Genomic DNA, 21280 nt, shown 5'->3' on the forward strand with positions numbered 1-21280 from the left:
TGCAAAGAAGAAAGAAAAAACTGATATAACATTTGATTCAAACTTCTATCACAGAGCCAAAGGCAACAGGCATGCTGATAGATAAAAGACAACCCTCTCCCCTCAAGAAGTGTATGATCTGTCAGGGAAGACAAGGCACAGAGAAAATATTCAATCATGAAATCACTAAGGCAAGAGAGCAATGCAGGAGTTAATACAAAGCAATGCATCATGGGAGGAAAAATTCAAATAGTAAAGTCAACCTGGCCTAGTCTATGAGGCAGAAGCAACCTTTTCTGCTACTTACTAGTCAATTCTTTAGATATTCAGTCATTTTACTTAGGAACCTTGCTTTCCTCATTTGTAAAATGAGAAAAATACTTGCCCTTATAGCACAATTTGGTTGCAAAGGAAGTGCTCTGTAAATTTCAAAATATATCAATTTGAATTAATATCTTTACTGTAGAATGGTATGGCCATTAAAGGATTAATAGAGAAGATGGGTAGAACTTAAGTTGGAAGAAAGGCTACTTCTGGTTGGGGAATGCTATGTTCACAGATTTCAGAGTTCAAAGATTTCTTCAAGAATTTTACAGAGGCCCAAAGAGATTAAGAAGTTTATCTAATGTCACATCAGTCCTAGAAGCACTGTCAGAGTTTGAACCCCATCCTCTGATCCCAAACTCAATTACTATGCTATTTAGAACAGAACATTTTAGTTGTAATGTAGACTTTGTGATGGGGAGTTGAATACAAAAGATCAAAGGGAGAAAGGTAGACTGATAGATGATAGAAAATTCTTAAGAAACTTGAGGCTTTAAGCAATGAAAAACGATTAAAGATTTTTGAGTAGGAGAATGACATAATTAAAATGTCTAAATAACCCAACTAGGAGTCTGGGTTCCCTTTTAATGACTTTTAGAGCCAATCTCAGTAAAACTACCCTCAAATTGATTATTACGGTGAAATTAGACACAGTATGTATTTTGTAAAAAAGATTAGTTGTGCAAATCAAAGTTTTTTTCCAGTGGGAGTGAGGAGGCCTCACCAGAAAATCCTTTGTGAATCTGGCAGTGATGACATTCTCCTCTAATTTTTTCTTACCTAACAATAAAATAACCAATATTCCTTTCATTTAAAATCTGTGCAATCCTTAGTCTGTATTGAATTTCTACCAAGAAACCTGGAGCAGCTAGCAGAATCTAGAGAGGACTGAGGTATACTTTCATTCATATAAATTATCCAATTTCAACTGTCCCACTACAGAGAGACTAAAAAGGAATAGAATCATGGAAGGGAAAAGGAATCAGTGGTAAAAAGAAAAAGGCTTAGAGTATGTTCAAGGGGAAAAATTAACTGTCCAGATTATAGTTAGAATATACAGACCTCATTGGATCTAAATACTATGTCTGAGGATCTCTGACATACTGTTAATCAGTCCTCTTCTGACTTAAGCAGGGGAGGGGAAGCTGTATTTTCATAGAGTAGTCTGGGAGATATTACATGGGAGTCGGGGATGGTATTAAAATTCACAGGAGTCTGTGGTTTCATGAAATAGTCCTCATTAGCATTACTTCCATAGATGGTATCCAAGTCCCTGGCAAGGTAGGGATATGCTAGGCTATTTGGTGTTGATGGGAGCCCTCACCACCATTCTGGAACTGTTTATTCTAAAACTGCTTACTCCATACTGCAAGTTTCCAGAAGGATTCACCATATAATACTGGTGAAATGAGGAGCAGAGGCTTATGAATGTCCCGACAGCTGATCCATTCTGAACATATCATTGTCATTCTTTGACCACGATATATCTTTCTGTTATCTCTTTGACTTTCTTCTCTGATTATAAAAACACGTCTTGTTTCTAAGTTCAAATTCTCAGCCACATTTTGGTGTGGGTGATGTTATTTTTGCTCCAAGGATCTAATGTTGAGTATGTACATTCAGTTAAGCCTGAGAAAACTTTGTCCTCCTCTTGGGTTTTTTGACCAGGTTCTGATCTCCTTTTCATTAATGGATCTTGGACTTGTTCTAGAAGGATAAAAGGTATTTGCAGCAGGGCTAGTGGCAGTCAGGAATATCTTGACAAATATATGTATGAAGGAGTAAGGAGAAACAGGAAAAACCTGGAACTTTTCCAAATTTTGTATATGGAAATAAAATATAAGTCTGGAGAAATAAATGGCTCTGTTTGGGACCCAAGATCCAGGTTTGTAAAGGCAGCTAGTGTGACACCTCAGACCAGAAGATCTGGCATTATAGAGCAAGGGTGGGAGCTCATATGTGAGGAGTGAGTGATGCCCCAATCAGGGCAGTCACAGTAAATCCAAAGGCAAAAGCCTTGACAGTGTGGTGAGCAAAGTGCTTTGCAAAATATGGAATGCTCCACAAACCCAGATAATAGCACAACTCTTTAAGAAATAGAACAATAGGGGGCAGCTAGGTGGCACAGTAGATAGAGCATCAGCCCTGGAATCAGGAGAACCTGAGTTCAAAATCCGGCCTCAGACACTTGATAACTATCTAGCTATGTAACCTTGGACAAGTCATTTAACCCCATTGCTTTGCCAAAAAAAGAAAAAGAAATAGAATAAGAACTCAATTTAGGGGTTAACAGACCAATAGGACTAGAAAAGGGCCTAAGAGATCATCTTAGCAATTCCCTAATTTTAGACATGTGGAAAGTGAGGTCTAGGGAGATGACATGCTTTTCCCAATCAGCCAGTTAGTTAGCAAACTCTCATCCCCAAACTACTAATCTAGGGCTCTCTTCTCCATACTACAGTGCCTCTGGAAGGTACATGAGGCAGCTAAACACCAGCCTTTGTGGGGTCTAATTCCAGTATTAAAACAGAACAATAGAATTAAGGGAGGGTTATCCTGGCAAACACATTGTATGGCTCTGTCACAAAAATTCAATGCTTTTCAGGTCTATGGTTAAGTTGAGGGAGAGACAGTTAAGGCTCTTCCAGGAATAAATGAGTTAAACATTAGAGAGTCTGAGAATTATATGCTAATAATTACTAACCTTTTTAATCATTTAATATATAACCAAAATCTAGGCTAGGAAAATTGGCAAAATAACTAAAACCTTGGTGAGATTTCCCCTCTCTCTCCACCCACCAAAGGCCTTTTCCTGACAAACTTTCTTTTGAATCTATGAACTCTGTTGTTAAGTTCTGAAATAGAATGCAACTGGCACAATTATTTTTCCACTGATTTTCATTATAATTTTAGAGGAATTCTGACTTTGGTATGGCAATTTAAGATGAGAAGGGGAGACATTCAGGCTAAGTATTATCTGAGACAGGTTTCCATATGACAATCACTTGTTCTCTATACTCTGTACTTGATAAGCAAGAGTGGCTACTCTAATTAGTACCACACAAAAAAGAAAAGAAACAGGCCTCTGATCTTGTTTCAGTCCACAATATATTTTCTTTCACTGCTTATTGTGAAATAAGAGTAATTAACATTTATAACATGCCTGAAAGATTTCAGAGAAACTGACATGTCTTCTATCATCTGATCCTCACAACGACCCTGGGAGGTAGATGCATTATCTTCATTTTACAGATGAGAAAACTGAGGCACAGAAAGATTAAATGTTTTACCAGGTAACACAGCTAATGTCTGAGGCAGTAGGACTTGAACCATATCTTCCTGATTCCAAGTTCAACTTTGGTAGGGCTAGATAGAGTAACTTAGAGGGAAGGAAAATTACTTATATCTTTCATATAGCTAGTGTTTAAAGTACTATAGAAAGAGTCCATTCCCTTTTTTTAAATGCAGTAAGTTCAGCTATCCAGATTTAGAGCATTCTGTTTCATGCTCCCAAATTCATTAAATTAAAATAAATTATGTCACTGGCTCCTTTCGAGATTTAAAAATATTTTAATATTAATTATATCTATAAGGACAATAAATATTAAGAGTTATCTAAGCTGGATTTGGTGTTACAAGCTAATAAACACTGTTACAGGCTGAGGCAAGAGGATCTTCTGAGCTAGGAGTTCTAAGTCATAGTATCCAATATAACATCCACACCAAAGACAGAAGTATGTGTCTATCAGGCTGCTTAAGAACATGTTCGTCTTTCATTCTCAAAGAGGACCATGATATCAGGGAGGTAATGCCATGACAAACACATGAATTGGATGTGAGGGTATGCTGTAATAAGTCATCAACCTCACTTTTCTCCTCCAGAGCCAACCGGGGCCAGTGGTCAGCTCTGAATCAGGATGAGTGGATGCAAGGCAATCAAGGTTAAGTGACTTGCCCAAGGTCATTCAACTAACTAGTGTCAAGTGTCTGAGGTCACATTCAGAACTCCTGTCCTCCTGAATCTAAAGTCTCTATTCACTGTACCACCTAGCTGCCTCTGAAGCTGAATAACCTTGTATCAGAATGTTTGATGTCTTAGGGAGGGAAGGAAGAAAAATTTGGAACTCAAAATAGTTCAAAAAAGGAATGCTGAAAATTGTCTTTAAGTGTAATTTTATTTTATTTTTTAGGTTTTTCTGCAAGGCAATGGGGTTAAGTGGCTTGCCCAAGGCCACACAGCTAGGTAATTAAGTGTCTGAGGTCAGATTTGAACTCAGGTACTCTTGACTCCAGAGCCAGTGTTCTATCCTCTGAACCACCTAGCTGCCCTGTACATGTAATTTTTAGAAATAATAAGGTACTATTAAATTCTTAAAGAAAAAAAAAAAAGAGGTGAACCAGTCCAGGTCAAAAATGGACATGCCAAAGCTCTCTCTCAATCAGTAGGCCTGTCCTTCTATACTTCTACCCAGGACAAGATAAAATTAAATTGTCTCAGAATCACAGAATTTGAGTCAAAAAGGCCTTCAACAGTTATCCAATCTAATGCATACAATAAAAAAAGTCCCTCCCCCAATCACCTGATCAACCGCCCATGGCAGATCAGTAATTTCCCTTCTGGCATTTCTAATGAGTAGGAAGTTTTTTCTTCTATCAAGACTAAAGTTTCAGGGGCGGCTAGGTGGTATAGTGGATAAAGCACCGGCCTTGGAGTCAGGAGTACCTGGGTTCAAATCCGGTCTCAGACACTTAATAATTACCTAGTCGTATGGCCTTGGGCAAGCCACTTAACTCCATTTGCCTTGCAAAAATCTAAAAAAAAAAAAAGACTAAAGTTTCTTCTTGCAACTTCATCATGGCTCCCAATTCTGACCTTTGGAGTCAAATAGAACATATGAATACAGTACATGAAGACAGTTATTGTAGGTATTCCATCTACTACCCTCCTCTTTTCATTTTTTTGGATGTTTGTTTTTTTTTATTTTTGAAAAACAATGGGGTCAAGTGACTTGCCCATGGTCACACAGCTAGGTAATTATTAAATGGGATGGTCCTTCTGACTCCAGGGCAGGTGCTCTATCCATAGCATCACCTAGCTGCCTGCCTTAGCCTTCTTTTCTAAGTTAAATCTTCCCATTAATTTCAACAGAGACTCCCAGGACATGAACTTTTGGTCCTATATATCCTGGTCACATTCTAAGATGTCAATGCACTTGGTATGTGGCAACTGTGGCACCAGGAATTGAATAAACTTGGGGGCTGAGGGCAGAGGCAGTGTTCCATTGCCATCACCACCTTATTACTGGTAATTTATGCCTCTCTCAATTCTGCTTGAGATCAAACATGCTTTTCTGGCTGCCATGTTAATCTTGAACTTGGTGTTCCATAAAACTTCCAGAGGTTGTTTTCAGGCATACTGCTGCCTGATCATACTTTCCTGTCTGGTGTCAAATTTATCTTTTTGTATCCAAGAGCAAAACTTTATGCTTATCCGTATTGAATTTCATCTTTTCCGATGAAATACTCTGGCTCAAAATTCTTCATGTTTTTTGAGTCATGGATGATCCTTCTCAAGATCTGAAGCCTATCGACCCATTCTTAGGAGACTGGTTTTCTTTGTTTTTGCAAGGCAAACAGGGTTAAATGGCTTGCCCAAGGCCACACAGCTAGGTAATTATTAAGTGTCTGAGGTCAGATTTGAACTCAGTTACTCCTGACTCCAAGGCCAGTGCTCTATCCACTACACCACCTAGCTGCCCCCAGGAGACTGTTTTTAAATAAAGTGAAGAAAATATTGCATTTCAATTAAAGGTCAGTGAAAATAAAAAAATATCTTTTTCCCATCCATGTAAAACCTATCCATGTTAATTCTCATGCTCTAGCATGTTAAGATCATCTAAATCATTCATCCAGTGAAGTAGCTTTGTGCTATTTGAAAAATTTGTTGAGCATGTCTTCTTTTATCATTCATTCATTCACTGATAAAACTGTAAACACATGTATACTCATCATCAGGAAATCTCATTATTCTATAATATTAAATCTGACTCAGTTCTCAAGTCTCATCAACACTCTGCCCCCTGAATAGAACCTGTGATTGAGGGCATGGTCTCCATTTAAGAAAGGGGAAATCAGCATAGTTATACCCCTCCAATTTATACTGCCTTTTTTGAGCTCTTCTGCAAATCTATTCTCCTTTCGAATCCTTTCCCCTCACTCTTTTCAGTTTCCTGATTACAAGCCCCTTAGGGGCAGGAACTTTATTTTTACTTGTATTTGTGTTTCCAGACTGACTGAGATACATTTTGAAAACAGTTCTATCATGCTGACAATGAAGAGCCATTCACAATTGTCATTCAACTATAGTTTGAATCATCTTAACTGTATTATGATTTAATCCATATTTCCCACAAAGGTAATAATAGATTTTAGCAAGGATCTAACATTCTTCTCACCTAGCAGTTTAATAACCCTGTCAAAAAAAGATAAAGTTAGTTGAGCATGACATGTTTATGATATAGCCATACTGGTTCTTTAAAATCCACTCTTCCTGATTCATCAACCAGTTCTTTAATGATTATCCATTCTAGAATTTTTCTAGGAATTGACTTCAAATTCAAAGGCTCATATTTGCAGACATTGCTCCCTTTTTTTAAAAGGGCCATTTGCCCTGACCCTGGATGTAAAGTAATCAGGATTAAGTGACTTGCCAAGGTCACACAGGTAGTAAGAGGCAAGTGTCTGAGGTCACATTTGAACTCCCATCCTGACTCCAAGGCCAGTGCTCTATCCTAGCTGCTATCTAGCCATCCTATCTTTTAAATAATACTGACAGTACAGTGACAGCAATCAACTTTTTTGGTACTTGAGAATGTAGAGCATGTTGTATCCCTCAAAAGAATTTAAATCTAAGAGCAAAGAGTTCTTTTTTAAAAAAATTTGTTTTCCCTCTGGTTATTACTACAGTACACACTTAATGGTAAGTAATAAAATATGGTCTCTCAGAATGGCTTCAAAAAACAAAAGTCTAGAATTTCTAATCTTTTGCAAACAACTTTGATACATAATTTAAGACAAAAAGTTTTGAAAATAATGCACAATTTTTATATAATATTTTCATACTATTGTATTTAGATACAATAGCATAAAAGGGTAAAGATACAAGTATATCCGAGGTTAATAAATTAACATAGATATGACCTCTTGTTTACAAAAAGAATATACACAATATAAATTTGATGTAAACAAATTTTAAAATGCTAACAATCTATTATAACCAGGTTTAGATAAAACTAGCTATTTGGATATCTCTCAACTTAAAATCTTAAAAAGACAACTCTAACTTTTGTTACTAAATATGGTGCATTCCAGTCAGGGGACAGAGATAGGATCTGGGATTTCACTGGTGTGGGGAACACTTAGGAACTTCAACCACTGCAGATCAGCACTTCTTTACAACTTCAGTGAATGAAATAGATCACAGAGCAGTTAAGAGACTTGCCCACAGACACAGTTGTCAGTATGTGTTCAGAGAGAGGCCCTGAATCTGGGTCATTCAGCTTCTGAAGCCAGGTTTCTATCCACTATGTGAGTCTGCATCTCAAGCAGGGCTGTGAAAATCATGGAAGAATATAACTTTTAAAATTTTCTATTATTTATAACTAGCTTTTTAAAAAGTAATATTCTTCCCATTACATGAAAAGACAACTTTTAACATTCATTTAAAAAAATTTTTGAGTTCCAAATTTTCTCCCTTCCTCACCTCCCCCACCTATCAATCATAAAACACATACAAAATATTTTAGTCATGTTATGAATAAAGGAAAACACACACAATGTAGGAAGTTAAAAATGACATGCTTGGACTTGGTATTCAGACTCACATCAGTTCTTTCTCTTGGGGGAGGGGTAGATAGCATTTTTCATTCTAAATCCTTAGGAATAGTTTTGTATCATTTCTATTGTTGAGACTTGCCAAAGTCATTCACAGTTGATCATTGTAGAATATTGCTGTTGCTGTGTACAATGTTATTCTGATTTTGTTTATTTCACTTTTATAACCAGCTTTTAAATCTTATTTTTTCTTAAACTCAAGGAAAACTAACAAATTAGTTGAGATCAAACAAAGAGGAAAAGCACATAGGTTCTAAATAGGAAACATGAACACCCAAATAAAATCTAGTATTAAATTTTTTGAGGGTTGTACATGTCCCACACTTTTTCCAGTAGTACACTTAAATTAGCTACCTACTTATACAGCTTCATCTAATTAGAACATAAAAAGAGCCACTATCAGATAGATGTTACATGACACAGCATTTTAGGCTTCTAAGGCTTTTTTTTCCCACTGAGAGAACATAGTTTGCTTTCTGATATCTCAAAATGTTAGGACTGGTGGCCAAAAAAAAGTGCATTCAAAATCAGGTGGCCAGGGTAATTTGGCAACTACAAGGAGAAATAATAGTTGAATGAACTGTAGATCTTTAGCCAGGAGAAAAGATGTAGGGGGCACTGACATGTCTTCACATGCTTTACATAACTGTTCCTTTCTGAAATTTGGAGAAGTCATCAAAATACTAGACTGCTTTACAAAATGGTGACTTTACAGTCTCTGGAAATTTTTTTTAATTTATTTTTTTTATTCTCATTTTGTACAAATGTGTTTTTACATTAATAAAATATTCTTGTTTACAAGTAAACAAAATACCCCTCCTCCCCCATGAATATAGAGACTTGCTTGGGTGAAAAAAAGTAAAGGGGAGAGAAAAAAGTTAAAATTTAAAAAAAAAATAGTAATAATTGTAGGTGTGGCCAGGTGGCGCAATGGACGAAGCACCAGCCTTGGAGCCATGAGCACCTGAGCCCACATCCAGCCCCGTAGACCCAACCATCACCCAACCGTGTGACATGCAAGCCACCCAATCCCCACTGCCCTGCAAAAACCAAAAAGAAGAAAAAGGAAAAAAAAAAAAGACCCAAAATAAAATAAAATAGTAATAATAGTAGGGGTGGCTGGGTGGCAGACAGAGCATTGGCCCTTGAGCCAGGAGCACCCAGGTCCAAATCCGGGCCCAGACACCAAAAATCACCCTGGTATGGGGCCCCAGACAGGCCACCCAGCCCCACTTGCCCTGCACCCCCCCCCCATAATAATAACAAAAAATGTGCTTGAGTCTTTGTTCCAACATCAACAACTCTGTCATGGATGGATCTCATTCTTTATGATAAGTCCATTACAAAAGTTATTTCCATATTTTTACAACGTTGCCATTGCTGATTGCAACTCCCTCCTTTCTTATTTCTCCACTACCATGTACTCTATTTTCTCTCTCCTTTCACTCTGACTCTGCTGTAGGGTCGTTGACAGGTTCAGCAGACAGATCCCAGTTCCTGGGGCCAAGAAGCCCTGAGCCCCCATACCACCCCTTAGGCCCAGCATCCATCTGGCCCTATGGTCTTTCAATCACAGCCCCTTGCAAGAATTAAAAAAGAAAATGTGTTATAGCTGACCACTCTCCCCCCCATGGTCCATCCTCTCCTCCTTTATTCACATCCCCACCCCTTCCCCCTGCTCCCTCCTCCTTCTTACTCCAGATGTCTATACCCCATTGAGTATATATGCTGTTTCCTCTCCTAGCCACCTCTGATGAGAGCAAAGGTTCCCTCATTCCCCCTTGCCTCCTCCCTTCCATATCATTGCAATAGCTCATTGTAATAAAAAAAAATCTTATTATGTGAAATATCTTGAACTAATCCCCCTCTCCTTTTTCTTTCTCCCATTCCATTTCCCTTTTTTTCTATTGACTCCATTTTTACACCATATTTTATCTTCGAATTCAGCTTTCTCTTGTTCTTCAACTATAAAAGCTCTCTCTACCTGCTCTATTAACTGAGAAGGTTCATATGAGTATTATCAGTGTCATTTTTCTATGCAGGAATACATGCAGTTCATCCTCATTAAGTCCCTCATATTTCCCCCCTCTCCTCCAATCTCTATGCTTCACCTGAGTCCTGTATCTGAAGATCAAACCTTCTGTTCAGCTCTGGCCATTCCAACAGGAACATTTGAAATTCCCCTGGTTCATTTAAAGTCCATCTTTTTTCCTGGAAGAGGACATTCATCCTTGCTGGGTAGTTCATTCTTGGCTTCATTCTAAGCTCTTTTGCCTTCTGGTATATTGTATTCCAAGCCCTAGGAGCTTCCAATGTAGTTGCTAAGTCCTGTGTGATCCTGACTGCAGCTTCACGATATTTGAAATGTGTCCTTCTGGCTGCTTGTAATATTTTCTCTTTCACTTGGGAGTTCTGGAACTTGGCTATAATATTCCTAGGGGTTGGTTTTTTGGGGTCTCTTTCTCTGGGGGATCAGTGGATTCTCTCCATTTCTATTTTGCCCTCTGCTTCTAGAATATCAGGGCAGTTTTCCTGTAGTAATTCTTTGAAAATGATGTCAAGGCTCTTTTCCTGATCATGACTTTCAGGTATTCCAATAATTTTTAAATTATCTTTCCTAAGTCTGTTTTCCATATGTTGTTTTTTCAATGGGATATTTCACATTTTCTTCTAATTTTTCATTTTTTTTGGTTTTGAAGTATTGATTCCTGATTTCTGTTAAATTCATCAATCTCCCTGTATTCTATTCTTTGTCTGAAGGATTTGTTCTCCTCAGAGAGTTTTCTTATCTCTTTTTCCATCTGGCCAATTTTGCTTTTTAAAGCATTCTTCTCCTCAATAACTTTTTGAACTGTTTTATCCATTTGACCTAAGCTGGTTTTTAGCATGCTATTTTCTTCAGCATTTTTTTGGATTTCCTTGACTAAGCTGCTGACTTTATTTTCATGTTTTTCCTGCATCTCTCTCCTTTCTTTTCCCAGTTTTTCTTCCAACTCCCTCATTTGATTTTCAAAGTCTTTTTTGAGCTCTGTCATAGCCTGAGCCCAATTCCTGTTTTTCTTGGGAGTCTTTAGATGCAGGAGCTTGTGCTTCCTCATCTTCAGACTGAGTATTTTGATCCTTCTTGGGCTCATTTGCAAAATATTTCTCAATAGTCTTCCTTTTGTTTCTCTGCTTGCTCATTTTCCCAGCCTGGGCCTGGTTTGGGGGGTGCTTCCTGAGCTTTTGGGACACTCCCACAAGGGTCTCAGTGTGTGTGGCTCTGTCCTCCCTCCCGGTCTGTGAATGACCATAAGTGCCCCCCTCTGCCACGGGGCTGAGGTGGGGGGTGACCTGCTGTTCTATTGGGGGGGGGGGGCTAGACTGCTATCAGGATCTAATTGTGGTCCTGTGGTCCAGAGTCCTGTTCCAGAGGCAGAGGACAGAGCTCTGCAGTCTCTCTCTCTTCACTCCCCTCCCTCAGCTCAATGGGCTCATGCCCTGGGGGCTCTTGCTTACAGGCTTCGCATGCTTCTGTTTCCCGCTCTGGGCTGCAGAAAGACCAAGCTGCTCACTGTGTGCCCTGAGGGCTGGGTTCCATGGGCTCGTCCAGCTGTTCCCCCACTTTGTGCCTGGTGCTCCTCGGGGTACAACTCAGAAGACTCCCCTGCTGCTGTGAGCTGAGACTCCCAGTGCCCTGGGGCAGCCTCTGGGAGGCTGAAGTTCTTTGGCTCTGGCGGGCCACCCCTCTGGCAGGCCGCCTCTCTGACCCCAGGGAGCAGAGCCTTTCTGCTTTTTTCCAGGTTACCTTGAGTAGGAGAACTGCCTCACTGGGTCCCTTTGTGGGTTCTGTCTCTCGAAATTTTAGTTAGAGTCCTTAGCTGATGAGTTTTATCAGAGAGCTCCTAAGACTCGATCCCTTCTTGTCTCTGGAAATGTTTTAACCGGAGCTTTGATGACCATTTGCCAGAAACGTCAATAAAAAGAAGCTGGCAACAGAATTTACTAAATTACTTAAAATGTACGTTTTCATCATCAGGGTCTTGCAGTAAAATAAACTGGTTCTTCCCATTAAAGGACCTCTGTTTTTCCCCTCTTCATTTATCTAAATCTTACTCATCCTTCAAAGTCAGTGAAAGTCATTCTTCCTATTACCATACTGTAAACATCCCTAACATTTGACAGCATTCAAAGTTTGGCTATTACTACTCATACTGTCACTAATTTATGAATATTAACATTTATCTAGTCTAGATAAAGAAATTATGAGACTAATGGAAAGTAGGATGTGAAATCAAGACCACCTGGGTTTGACTCCTTCGCCCTTCAGAAACATCTTAGGTGAATCCACTGGGCAAGTCATTCAACTATTCTGAATATCAGTTATTTCATTTATAAACTGGAGCTATACTAATTGTATATAGAGCTCATAGAACCCACCTGTTCTAAAGACCAAATTAGATATATCGTGTCAAAGATAAGACTTGACACCTGACCTCTCCTAATTTGGGGCAATCATAAAGGTCTTCGAATTATACTTCCTCCATAATCCCTCCCTTCCTTTTATTCCTTCAAGGGCAAATCTAACTCAACAAGCATCTATTAAAAGACCAACATGCATGCAAGGCTCTATACTAGCCATACAAACACAGCCCAAAAAACGGGCCCTGTCATCAAGAAGCATCCCTTATACTGCTGTGTTACTTTATATCATGAGGTTTTCTTGGTCTTCCCAAATAAAACTCTCTCCCTCCTCAAACTTTTAATAGCACTTGTCTGGATCTCTTTCTCCTTTACCCTTAAATTCTCTCTTCTGTCATAATTTATTAGCAAACATGCCTCATTTCCTCTCTATTAGACTGTAAGCTCCCAAAGGTCAGGAGAGTGTGTGTGTTACCATCTTTTTTCATCAGCATCTAATAGAGAGGCTTGATCATAAGTTCTGTTTTAAAGTGACTTATTCAAAGATCACCATCCACAAAGGACTATGTTAAATCAAGCTTTTAACTGAGAATATGCACATTATTCTGGAATAAAACCATGGTTTTTTTTTTATCTGATCAAGTTTACTATAAAATCCAATTAAATAGGATTTAGTTAATCTCCCCAAGAAACCTAGCACTATCCTCTTTATGCATATGGTCATCATATAACCTCTTGTTTGGATTATCCCAAAAGCCTCATCATTAGCCTCCTGGGTTCTAATCCCTTTTCTAGCTGTCCTCACAACTGCTAAAATCATCTTTCTAATGCACAGGTCAGAACATTGCCCTCCCCTGCTATGCACAGGTCTGAACATAGCCCTCCCCTTCTCAAGACCATTAGTATCCTCCTACTGCCTTCTGGCCAAAATACAAGATTGTCATACTTTGCCTGGTTCTTACCTTATCTCACTTGGTTCTGTCTTCAGGAACTACCTGCTCCAGACCAATGAACCAAAACTGAATTCAATGGTATAAATCTGGCCTGAAATGCACTCTTTTCTCATCTCCAACATTTTCAATTTCTAGTTTCCAAATTCAGTTCATAATCCATTTTATAGAAAGTCTTTCTCAATGCTCTGCTGGTGTTCTTTCACTTAAAACTGCTTTGTCTTTTTTAAACTTTTATAAATATTATGTTATGCCCCCCCCCCCCACATAAATATAAATTCCTGGTTAAAGAAGTGTTTGCTGCCTTTGGATTTCTAGCACCTAAAACAATTACTTGAATATAATGGATACTGGAGAGTTTAGCTCAACATAAAATCTTCAATCTGGAAGAATTCACTCTATATGACTAGTTCCAGCTATTCCTAGGATTTAAAAGACTGTATATATTTATTCACTATACTTCAAAAAGAATTCTTTAGTTCCCTCATCATCAAATATTTTGCAAGTGGGGTAAGGGTCAATAGCATCACCCACATGATACAATCACTGCCAATTCCAAACAAGTCAACAAAGATTAAGCCAAAAGTATTTGCTGAAAAGCTAATATAGTTAATTAGTGATACTAAATGTCCCTTCCTTTGAACTAAAGGGATTTACATGGGTCAAACACTAACATTTTTTTTAAATTTCCCTAAAAGAAAAACAGTTTTCTGAATTTTAGAATTCACTTCAGTAAGCATTAAGTGCCTATTATGAGCTAGGCAGAGAGGCATTGAAGAATAGTGGATAAAGAGCCAAGAAAATGTGAATTAAAATCCTTCTGCCACATACTTGCAATGTTATTCAGTGTGCTAGACAACTGAGTAAAAATCTAAGTTGAATTATATTGGTAGAGGAAATCTTCCCACCTCTGAGTTGTCTTTAACAGTGAATCTGATTAAAATGTAATTAGGAAATGTTTAACAAAATAAAAATACAACATAGATAATGTTAATTTTGTGGTTTTCTAAGTCAATATTTGGGCTACTAGGATGTATCTATTTGCGTTTGATACACTGCACAATAACAATGAATTCCCAAGTCTTAGTACTTCTTTTCTTTCTTTCTTTTCTTTTTTTTTTTAAAGGTTTTTGCAAGGCAATGGGGTTAAGTGGCTTGCCCAAGGCCACACAGCTAGGTAATTATTTAGTGTGTGAGGCTGGATTTAAACTCAGGTCCTCCTGACTTCAGGGCTGGGTGTTCTATCCTCTGCACCACCTAGCTGCCCCCCAAGTCTAGTACTTCTACTGAAGATCCCAAGTCCCATGCTTGAGCAGGGAGACAAAGACAAAACATTCAAAATATTAGCTGCCTTTGAATTTAAAAAAAATTCATTGTATCAACATTTTAAATGAACAAATTAGAGATACAGACTAAATCTGACAGATATATATATATGTATGTGTACACACACACACACATACACACACACATATATATAAATATAATCTCTTCTTAGAAATCTGTTTGTTAGATACTGTCACAGTACAGCTACACAGAATAATACAATAGGTTTCACAGAATTACAAAATTTCAATCTAAGAGAATCTCAGCAGTCATCCCCAGCTCTGCCTCTCCAGGCAAGTGGCTGTCTAGACCTGTCTGAAGACCTCCCAGGAGGGGACAAATCCTTCCACTGGAAACAGCTCTAATTAAATGTTAAGAAATTCTTCCTGATATCAAGCCTGAATTGGTCTGTTTGCAACTTCTACTCATTGGCATTGGGTTCTCTACCCTTGGGGAGAAGAAGGAACCCTCTTTCACAGGACAGCCCTTCCAATACTTGAAGATAGCTATGATGTGCCTTCCCAGCTCTTTTCTTCGAGTTATATGCCAGGGTCCCTTCAGCCATCTTCAGATGTTCAGGACTAAAGGCACTTCCTCATTCTGTCTTCCTTCCTTTAGACCCTCTCATGTTTATTGATGTCTTCCTATACTGAAATTCCCTTAACTGAACAAAATACTCCAAATTACACAGGGTGAGGTGAGGGCAGAGTACACGGAGGTTATGACATCCCTACTCTGGAAGTAAGCAAGCCCTTTCTAAAAGTAGCCAAAGATCACATTGGCAGTTTTTGCTTTTTTTTTTTGCTGTTGCATCATACTTACTGTAGAACTCATTTTGAGCTCTCTGTCTAGTAAAACTACTAGCTCTTTTTCAGAGCAAGTTCAGTCTAACCATATCTTGCCCATCTTACACTTGTGGAATTGACTTGTTGGTCCATTGAATTCATTCTTGTCTAACTCTGTTGACTCCCATTTGGAGTTTTTCTGGCAAAGATACTGAGGTGGTTTGCCATTTCCTTCTCTGGCTCATTTTACAGAGGAATAAACTGAGACAAACAAGGTGAAGTAACTTGTTTAGGGTCACACAATTTATAAGTGTCTGAGGGCAAAACTGAACTCAGGTTTTCATGATTCCAGGTCTGGCATTCTATTCCACTACTTTATCCACTTAGAAACCACTTCTGTTCAGACTATGATTATAAATGTCCTTTTAAAATAATCTGGGGATATAATGGAAAATGTAGTCAACACTCAAGAGATCTGGAATCTTATTCCAGCTCTACCAAAGTCACTTCCTAGGCTGGTCCTTAGTTTCCCCATGCACAAAACTTGAGAAGATGTAACTAGTTAATACCTGAGGGCCTTCTCAGGACTAAATATTCTATGACTCTAGGATTGTGTTCTATTATGATTAAGGAATTATGCACTAGACCCTACACTTGGGGTGTCCTGTAAATACCAACCACTGCAAACTCTTAATTGTACACTCACAGATTTCTGTGAACAGAGAAAAGCCGGTGGTAGCCTAGAGCCAGTTGGAAAGGCCAAAGGCCATAAGGAGTTAGCAGGAAAACAATGGGAAAAGTACTGAAGTCAAAGGATCTAGGTATAATAACCACTGTAACTTTGGAAAACATCACTTGGCCTTCTCTGTTCATCAGTTTCCTCAACTGCAAGAAAAAAAAGTCTGTCCAAGTAGCTTCCAGTTCTGGTCCCATGCCTTTGTGGTGCTCAGAGGTAACTAAACTTAAACATTTAATAGAGAATTATTAAATGGCCAATGGAGGGAGACCAGAGTAGGATCGACAGATTAGCCAAAATCAGTTCCCTTCCTTTTATAGATGCAGTAACTGGGACTGAAAGAGGCCGCCTGAGTTCTCTGGGTTCGTTCAATCAGTTAATGTTGATAAAAGATTCTATGGCCTCCAGGCACTTATAATGTGCAAACATCTCTCTCTGTCTATATGTATGTATGTATATATATTTATATATATATATATACACACACACACACACACACATATATACATATACACATGTATATTTATATGTACAAACATATATTTATATATATTTATATATACACACATATATACACACATACACATATATTTATATATACACACATATATTTATATATACACATATACACACACATATATACACACATACACACACACATATATTTATATACACATATATATATTTATATATACACACATATATACACACATACACACATATATTTATATATACACATACACACATACACACATATTTACATATACACACATACACACACACACACACACACACACACACCAGGGAAAAGATCATTCCCCAAAATGCACTCACTTTACAGAGAAGGAAAGCCAGGCCCAGCACGGTTAGGTGTGTCTTGCCCAGGGTCTGCTCCCTAACCCAACCCTGTCTCTAACCGTGTCTGGCAGTCCCTGCACGGTCCTGGCCGAGTCACGGTAGCTGCGGGTCTCCGGCCCGGAGGACGGCGCCCTGGCTCCGGAAGGCAGGGGCGTCTGCCGGCGGCAGGCGCGGCGGGCGGGCAGGACTCGCGCCCCCCCCCCCCGCGGGCGCCCCCCCCCCCCGCGGCCCCACCCCCCCGCGGGTGCGGCCCCGGCGCTCACCTGCGCAGGTTCTCGATCTCGGGCGGGATGGCATGCAGCTGGTTGCCGCCCAGGCTGAGCGTGTGCAGCGCGCGCATCTCCAGCAGCGCGGGGGGCAGCTCCTGGAAGCAGTTGCCGCTGAGGTTGAGCACCTGCAGCGTGCGGCACAGCGGGGCCCGCGCCAGCCCCTTGGGCAGCGCGCCGGGGCCGCCCAGCCGGTTGTTCTTGGCCAGCAGCGTGCGCAGGCAGCGCAGCTCCAGCAGCTCGGGCCCCAGCGCGCGCAGCCCGTTGCCGCTCACGTCCAGCAGCTGCAGCTGCGGGAAGCTGGCGCCCAGCGCCCGCGGCAGCGACACCAGCCGGTTGTGCGGCAGCAGCAGCCGCTGCGTCTCGCGGGGGCCCCGCCGCTCCTGCGCCCGCGCCTCCAGCTCCCGCGCCAGGGCCTCGGGCGAGACGCCCAGGCGGGACAGGTTCAGCTCGGTGTCGGCCCCGGCCTCGGCCTCGGCCCCGGCCCCGGCGCCCGCCGCCGCCCCGGCCTCCTCCATCCCGTCACCTGGACACGCCCCGCCTCGCTCCCGCCCCGGCAGCCGGGGGATTGGGCGAGCCGGCCGTCGGGCCGCTTCCGCCGCGGCTCCGGAACCCGAGCGAGCGGCCTTCTGGGGCCGCATCCGGGGACGCGCTCTCTTTGAACGCGGAGGCGGGGGGGGGCGGGAGCGGGGGTCACGTGGCCGGGCCCGGAGGCTCGCGGGCCGGAAGGCCCCCGTCCTGGCACGTGTCCGGGCGCGCGGCTCGGGGCGGGGCGGAGAGCTCGGACGCCTCGCCCTCCTCGCGGCCCGCCCGCGCCCCCGCCCGCACTCCGGCCTTTGCCCCGCCGGGGGGCCGCTCCCCGGAGCCTGGGCTGCGGCGGGCGCCGAGGGGGCGCTGCCGCCCCGGAGCGCCCGGCGCCGCGTGCACACAGCCGCAGCCGCCCCAGTGCCGCCGCCTTCCGCCCGGCTGGGCTCGGGCTCTTACCCCGGGGGGGGGGGGGAGCGGAGCGGGAGCATCTCGGCCCCGGGACTGCGGCCCCGGGGGCGGCACTGGGGAGGGGGTGTGCCCGTAACTGCTCTGATTTTAAATGATTGCCACAGGCCACTGGCTGTAGTTATCTCTCCCTGCGACCAGCCCAGAGAGGGGAGCGGAAGGCCTTCGTTTTTCTTGATGCTTTTTGCATCATTTTTTAATGTTGTTTCTGCAAAAATCTTTTTTTTTCTTTTGTTGTAGCTATAATTCTTTGATTTTGCATGATTGCCATACGCCATTGGTTACAACTGTCTCTCCATGTGACCAGTCCAGAGGGGAGGAGAAGGCCTTCGTTTTTCTTGATACTTTTTACATCATTTTTTAATGTTTCTGCAAAAATCTTTTTTTTCTTTTGTTGTACCTATAATTCTTTGATTTTGCATGATTGCCATAGGCCATTGGTTACAACTATCTCTCCATGTGTCCACTCCAGAGAGGGGAGGAGAAGGCTTTCATTTTTCTTGATGCTTTTTACATCATTTTTTAATGTCGTTTCTGCAAAAATCTTTTTTTTTCTTTTGCTGTACCTATAATTCTTTGATTTTGCATGATTGCCATAGGCCATTGGTTACAACTGTTTCTCCATGTGACCAGTCCAGAGGGGAGGAGAAGGCTTTCATTTTTCTTGATGCTTTTTACATCATTTTTAATGTTATTTCTGCAAAAATCTTTTTTTTTCTTTTGTTGTACCTATAATTCTTTGATTTTGCATGATTGCCATACACCATTGGTTACAACTATCTCTCCATGTGACCAGTCCAGAGGGGAGGAGAAGGCCTTCGTTTTTCTTGATACTTTTTACATCATTTTTTAATGTTTCTGCAAAAATCTTTTTTTTCTTTTGTTGTACCTATAATTCTTTGATTTTGCATGATTGCCATAGGCCATTGGTTACAACTATCTCTCCATGTGTCCAATCCAGAGAGGGGAGGAGAAGGCTTTCATTTTTCTTGATGCTTTTTACATCATTTTTTAATGTTGTTTCTGCAAAAATCTTTTTTTTCTTTTGTTGTACCTATAATTCTTTGATTTTGCATGATTGCCATAGGCCATTGGTTACAACTATCTCTCCATGTGACCAGTCCAGAGAGGGGAGAAGAAGGCTTTCATTATTCTTGATACTTCTTACATCATTTTTTTATGTTTCTGCAAAAAAACTTTTTTCTTTTATTGTACTTATAATTCCTTTGATTTTCCATGATTGCCATAGACCATTGGTTATAATTATCTCTCCATGTGACCAGTCCAGAGAGGGGAGGAGAAGAAGGCTTTCAGTTTTCTTGATACTTTTTATATAATTCTTTATGCTGTTTCTGCAAAAATCTTTTTTTTAATAAAATTCAAATTCTTTTGCCCTTTGGGCATCCTCAGTGTGAATTCTTTGGAGCCTGTGGCTTACTATGATTGACACTTAGAAGATTTCAAGGCAAGCCTATCAGCGAGAAGCTTAGGGTCATTAAAAGAGTAGTGCAATATCTTGTATAGCTTATCCAGCTGTGATAAATATTGCAAAGGAGCAGTGAGCTAGACCTTGTCAAGATTACGATTTTTATATTGATTGATAAATGTATAATGATAATTATAACAGTTTCTCAAGATCCTTTTCATAGAAACTCTGACCTGAGGATTAGTGAAAACAAAGCAGCTAGGAGCCATCCATCAATCGTGACAACTCCTACATTTTTCCCTGACTTGCACTTACCGGTGTTAAGCAAAATGAATCAGTATAATCTGTTCTGTATTTACGCAAAATAAAAATGTATCCCCAAGATTATACAATCAATTTAACTGTTCCCACAGGACTCTGGGACCTCCTGCATTGTCATACCACAGCCATTGTAATTGTATTGTCCTGGGAAGATCACCCAAGCCCCCAAACTGATTGTTTTATGATCCACTTTCCTCTTCCCTTCCCACTTAGGATCATGTATATATTCTCAGCCTGAACTACAGTAGCAGGGCAGAGCTCCAATCAGGAGAAATTCCATGATTTGCAAGTTGGTTCCTTTCAATGAAGTAATTAATAAAACTGCTAATTTAGTGACACTATCAAATGCTTGGTAGAGTAAAAAAAAAATCAGCTAACAGCCTAAAACTAGACAAAAAGAGGAAAAGAAGTGGCTTACCTTTGGCAAATTGTAGAACTATTATCATTAACCATAAATATGCCATTTAAGAGTTCATAATAGACCATGTAGTAAAATACTAAACTGAGAAGAAAATAGATAAAGAACTGGTCTCTTCAATCAGAAAGTAGAATCAAATCTGATACGTGCTATCTCTGTAACTCATAGTATATCAATCAACCTCTCTTGAGTACACCAAGCACCTAAGACTTAAGTGAAGCTGGCACAAGTTGTTCTCCCTACACTAAAGAAACCATAGTTCTGATTTTTTTAAAAGCACACATTTCCAAGGAGAATTTTGTCTCCTCAGGAAATGGCATTTCCTTTGTTTGAAATTTGTTTCAGAATTTCTGACAATATAATTTCTTCATTGGTAAAAACGAATTAAGTCCTTGGGAGAAAAATGCATTTATTTTATTGTTTTGACAAGTATTGAAGGCTTAGAAAACAAATAGATTAACTTTAAAAAATACCTTCTGACAAAAAGGGTCTTTCTTGAGTAGCTTTTGTGTTCCTACTTTATGTCCCAAACTCACTTAACAAGTTATAAAATGCTATTCTTTTATTTGTCAGCATTCAATCTGCTTATGATAAGAAATAGGGA

The 21280-nt window shown here is 40.4% G+C and overlaps 2 protein-coding genes and 1 pseudogene across 3 annotated transcripts in view; 1 reads left to right on the forward strand and 2 right to left on the reverse strand.

The window, feature by feature from the left end:
* The window catches only part of LRRC58 (leucine rich repeat containing 58), a 37331-nt gene extending 19280 nt beyond the window's left edge, over positions 1–18051 (reverse strand). The window contains exon 1 of the mRNA XM_074214597.1: positions 17516–18051. Within this exon, the coding sequence (XP_074070698.1) occupies positions 17516–18036 (521 nt within the window). The 5' untranslated portion in view covers positions 18037–18051. The remainder of the gene's footprint in view (positions 1–17515) is intronic.
* The window catches only part of LOC141507179 (V-set domain-containing T-cell activation inhibitor 1-like), a 106720-nt gene that overhangs the window by 1335 nt on the left and 84105 nt on the right, over positions 1–21280 (forward strand). The window lies entirely within an intron of this gene.
* LOC141507877 (homeobox protein NANOG-like) lies at positions 6–15438 on the reverse strand (annotated as a pseudogene).

The sequence above is a fragment of the Macrotis lagotis genome, chromosome 1 (assembly GCF_037893015.1).
Source record: "Macrotis lagotis isolate mMagLag1 chromosome 1, bilby.v1.9.chrom.fasta, whole genome shotgun sequence".
Classification (NCBI taxonomy): domain Eukaryota; kingdom Metazoa; phylum Chordata; class Mammalia; order Peramelemorphia; family Peramelidae; genus Macrotis; species Macrotis lagotis.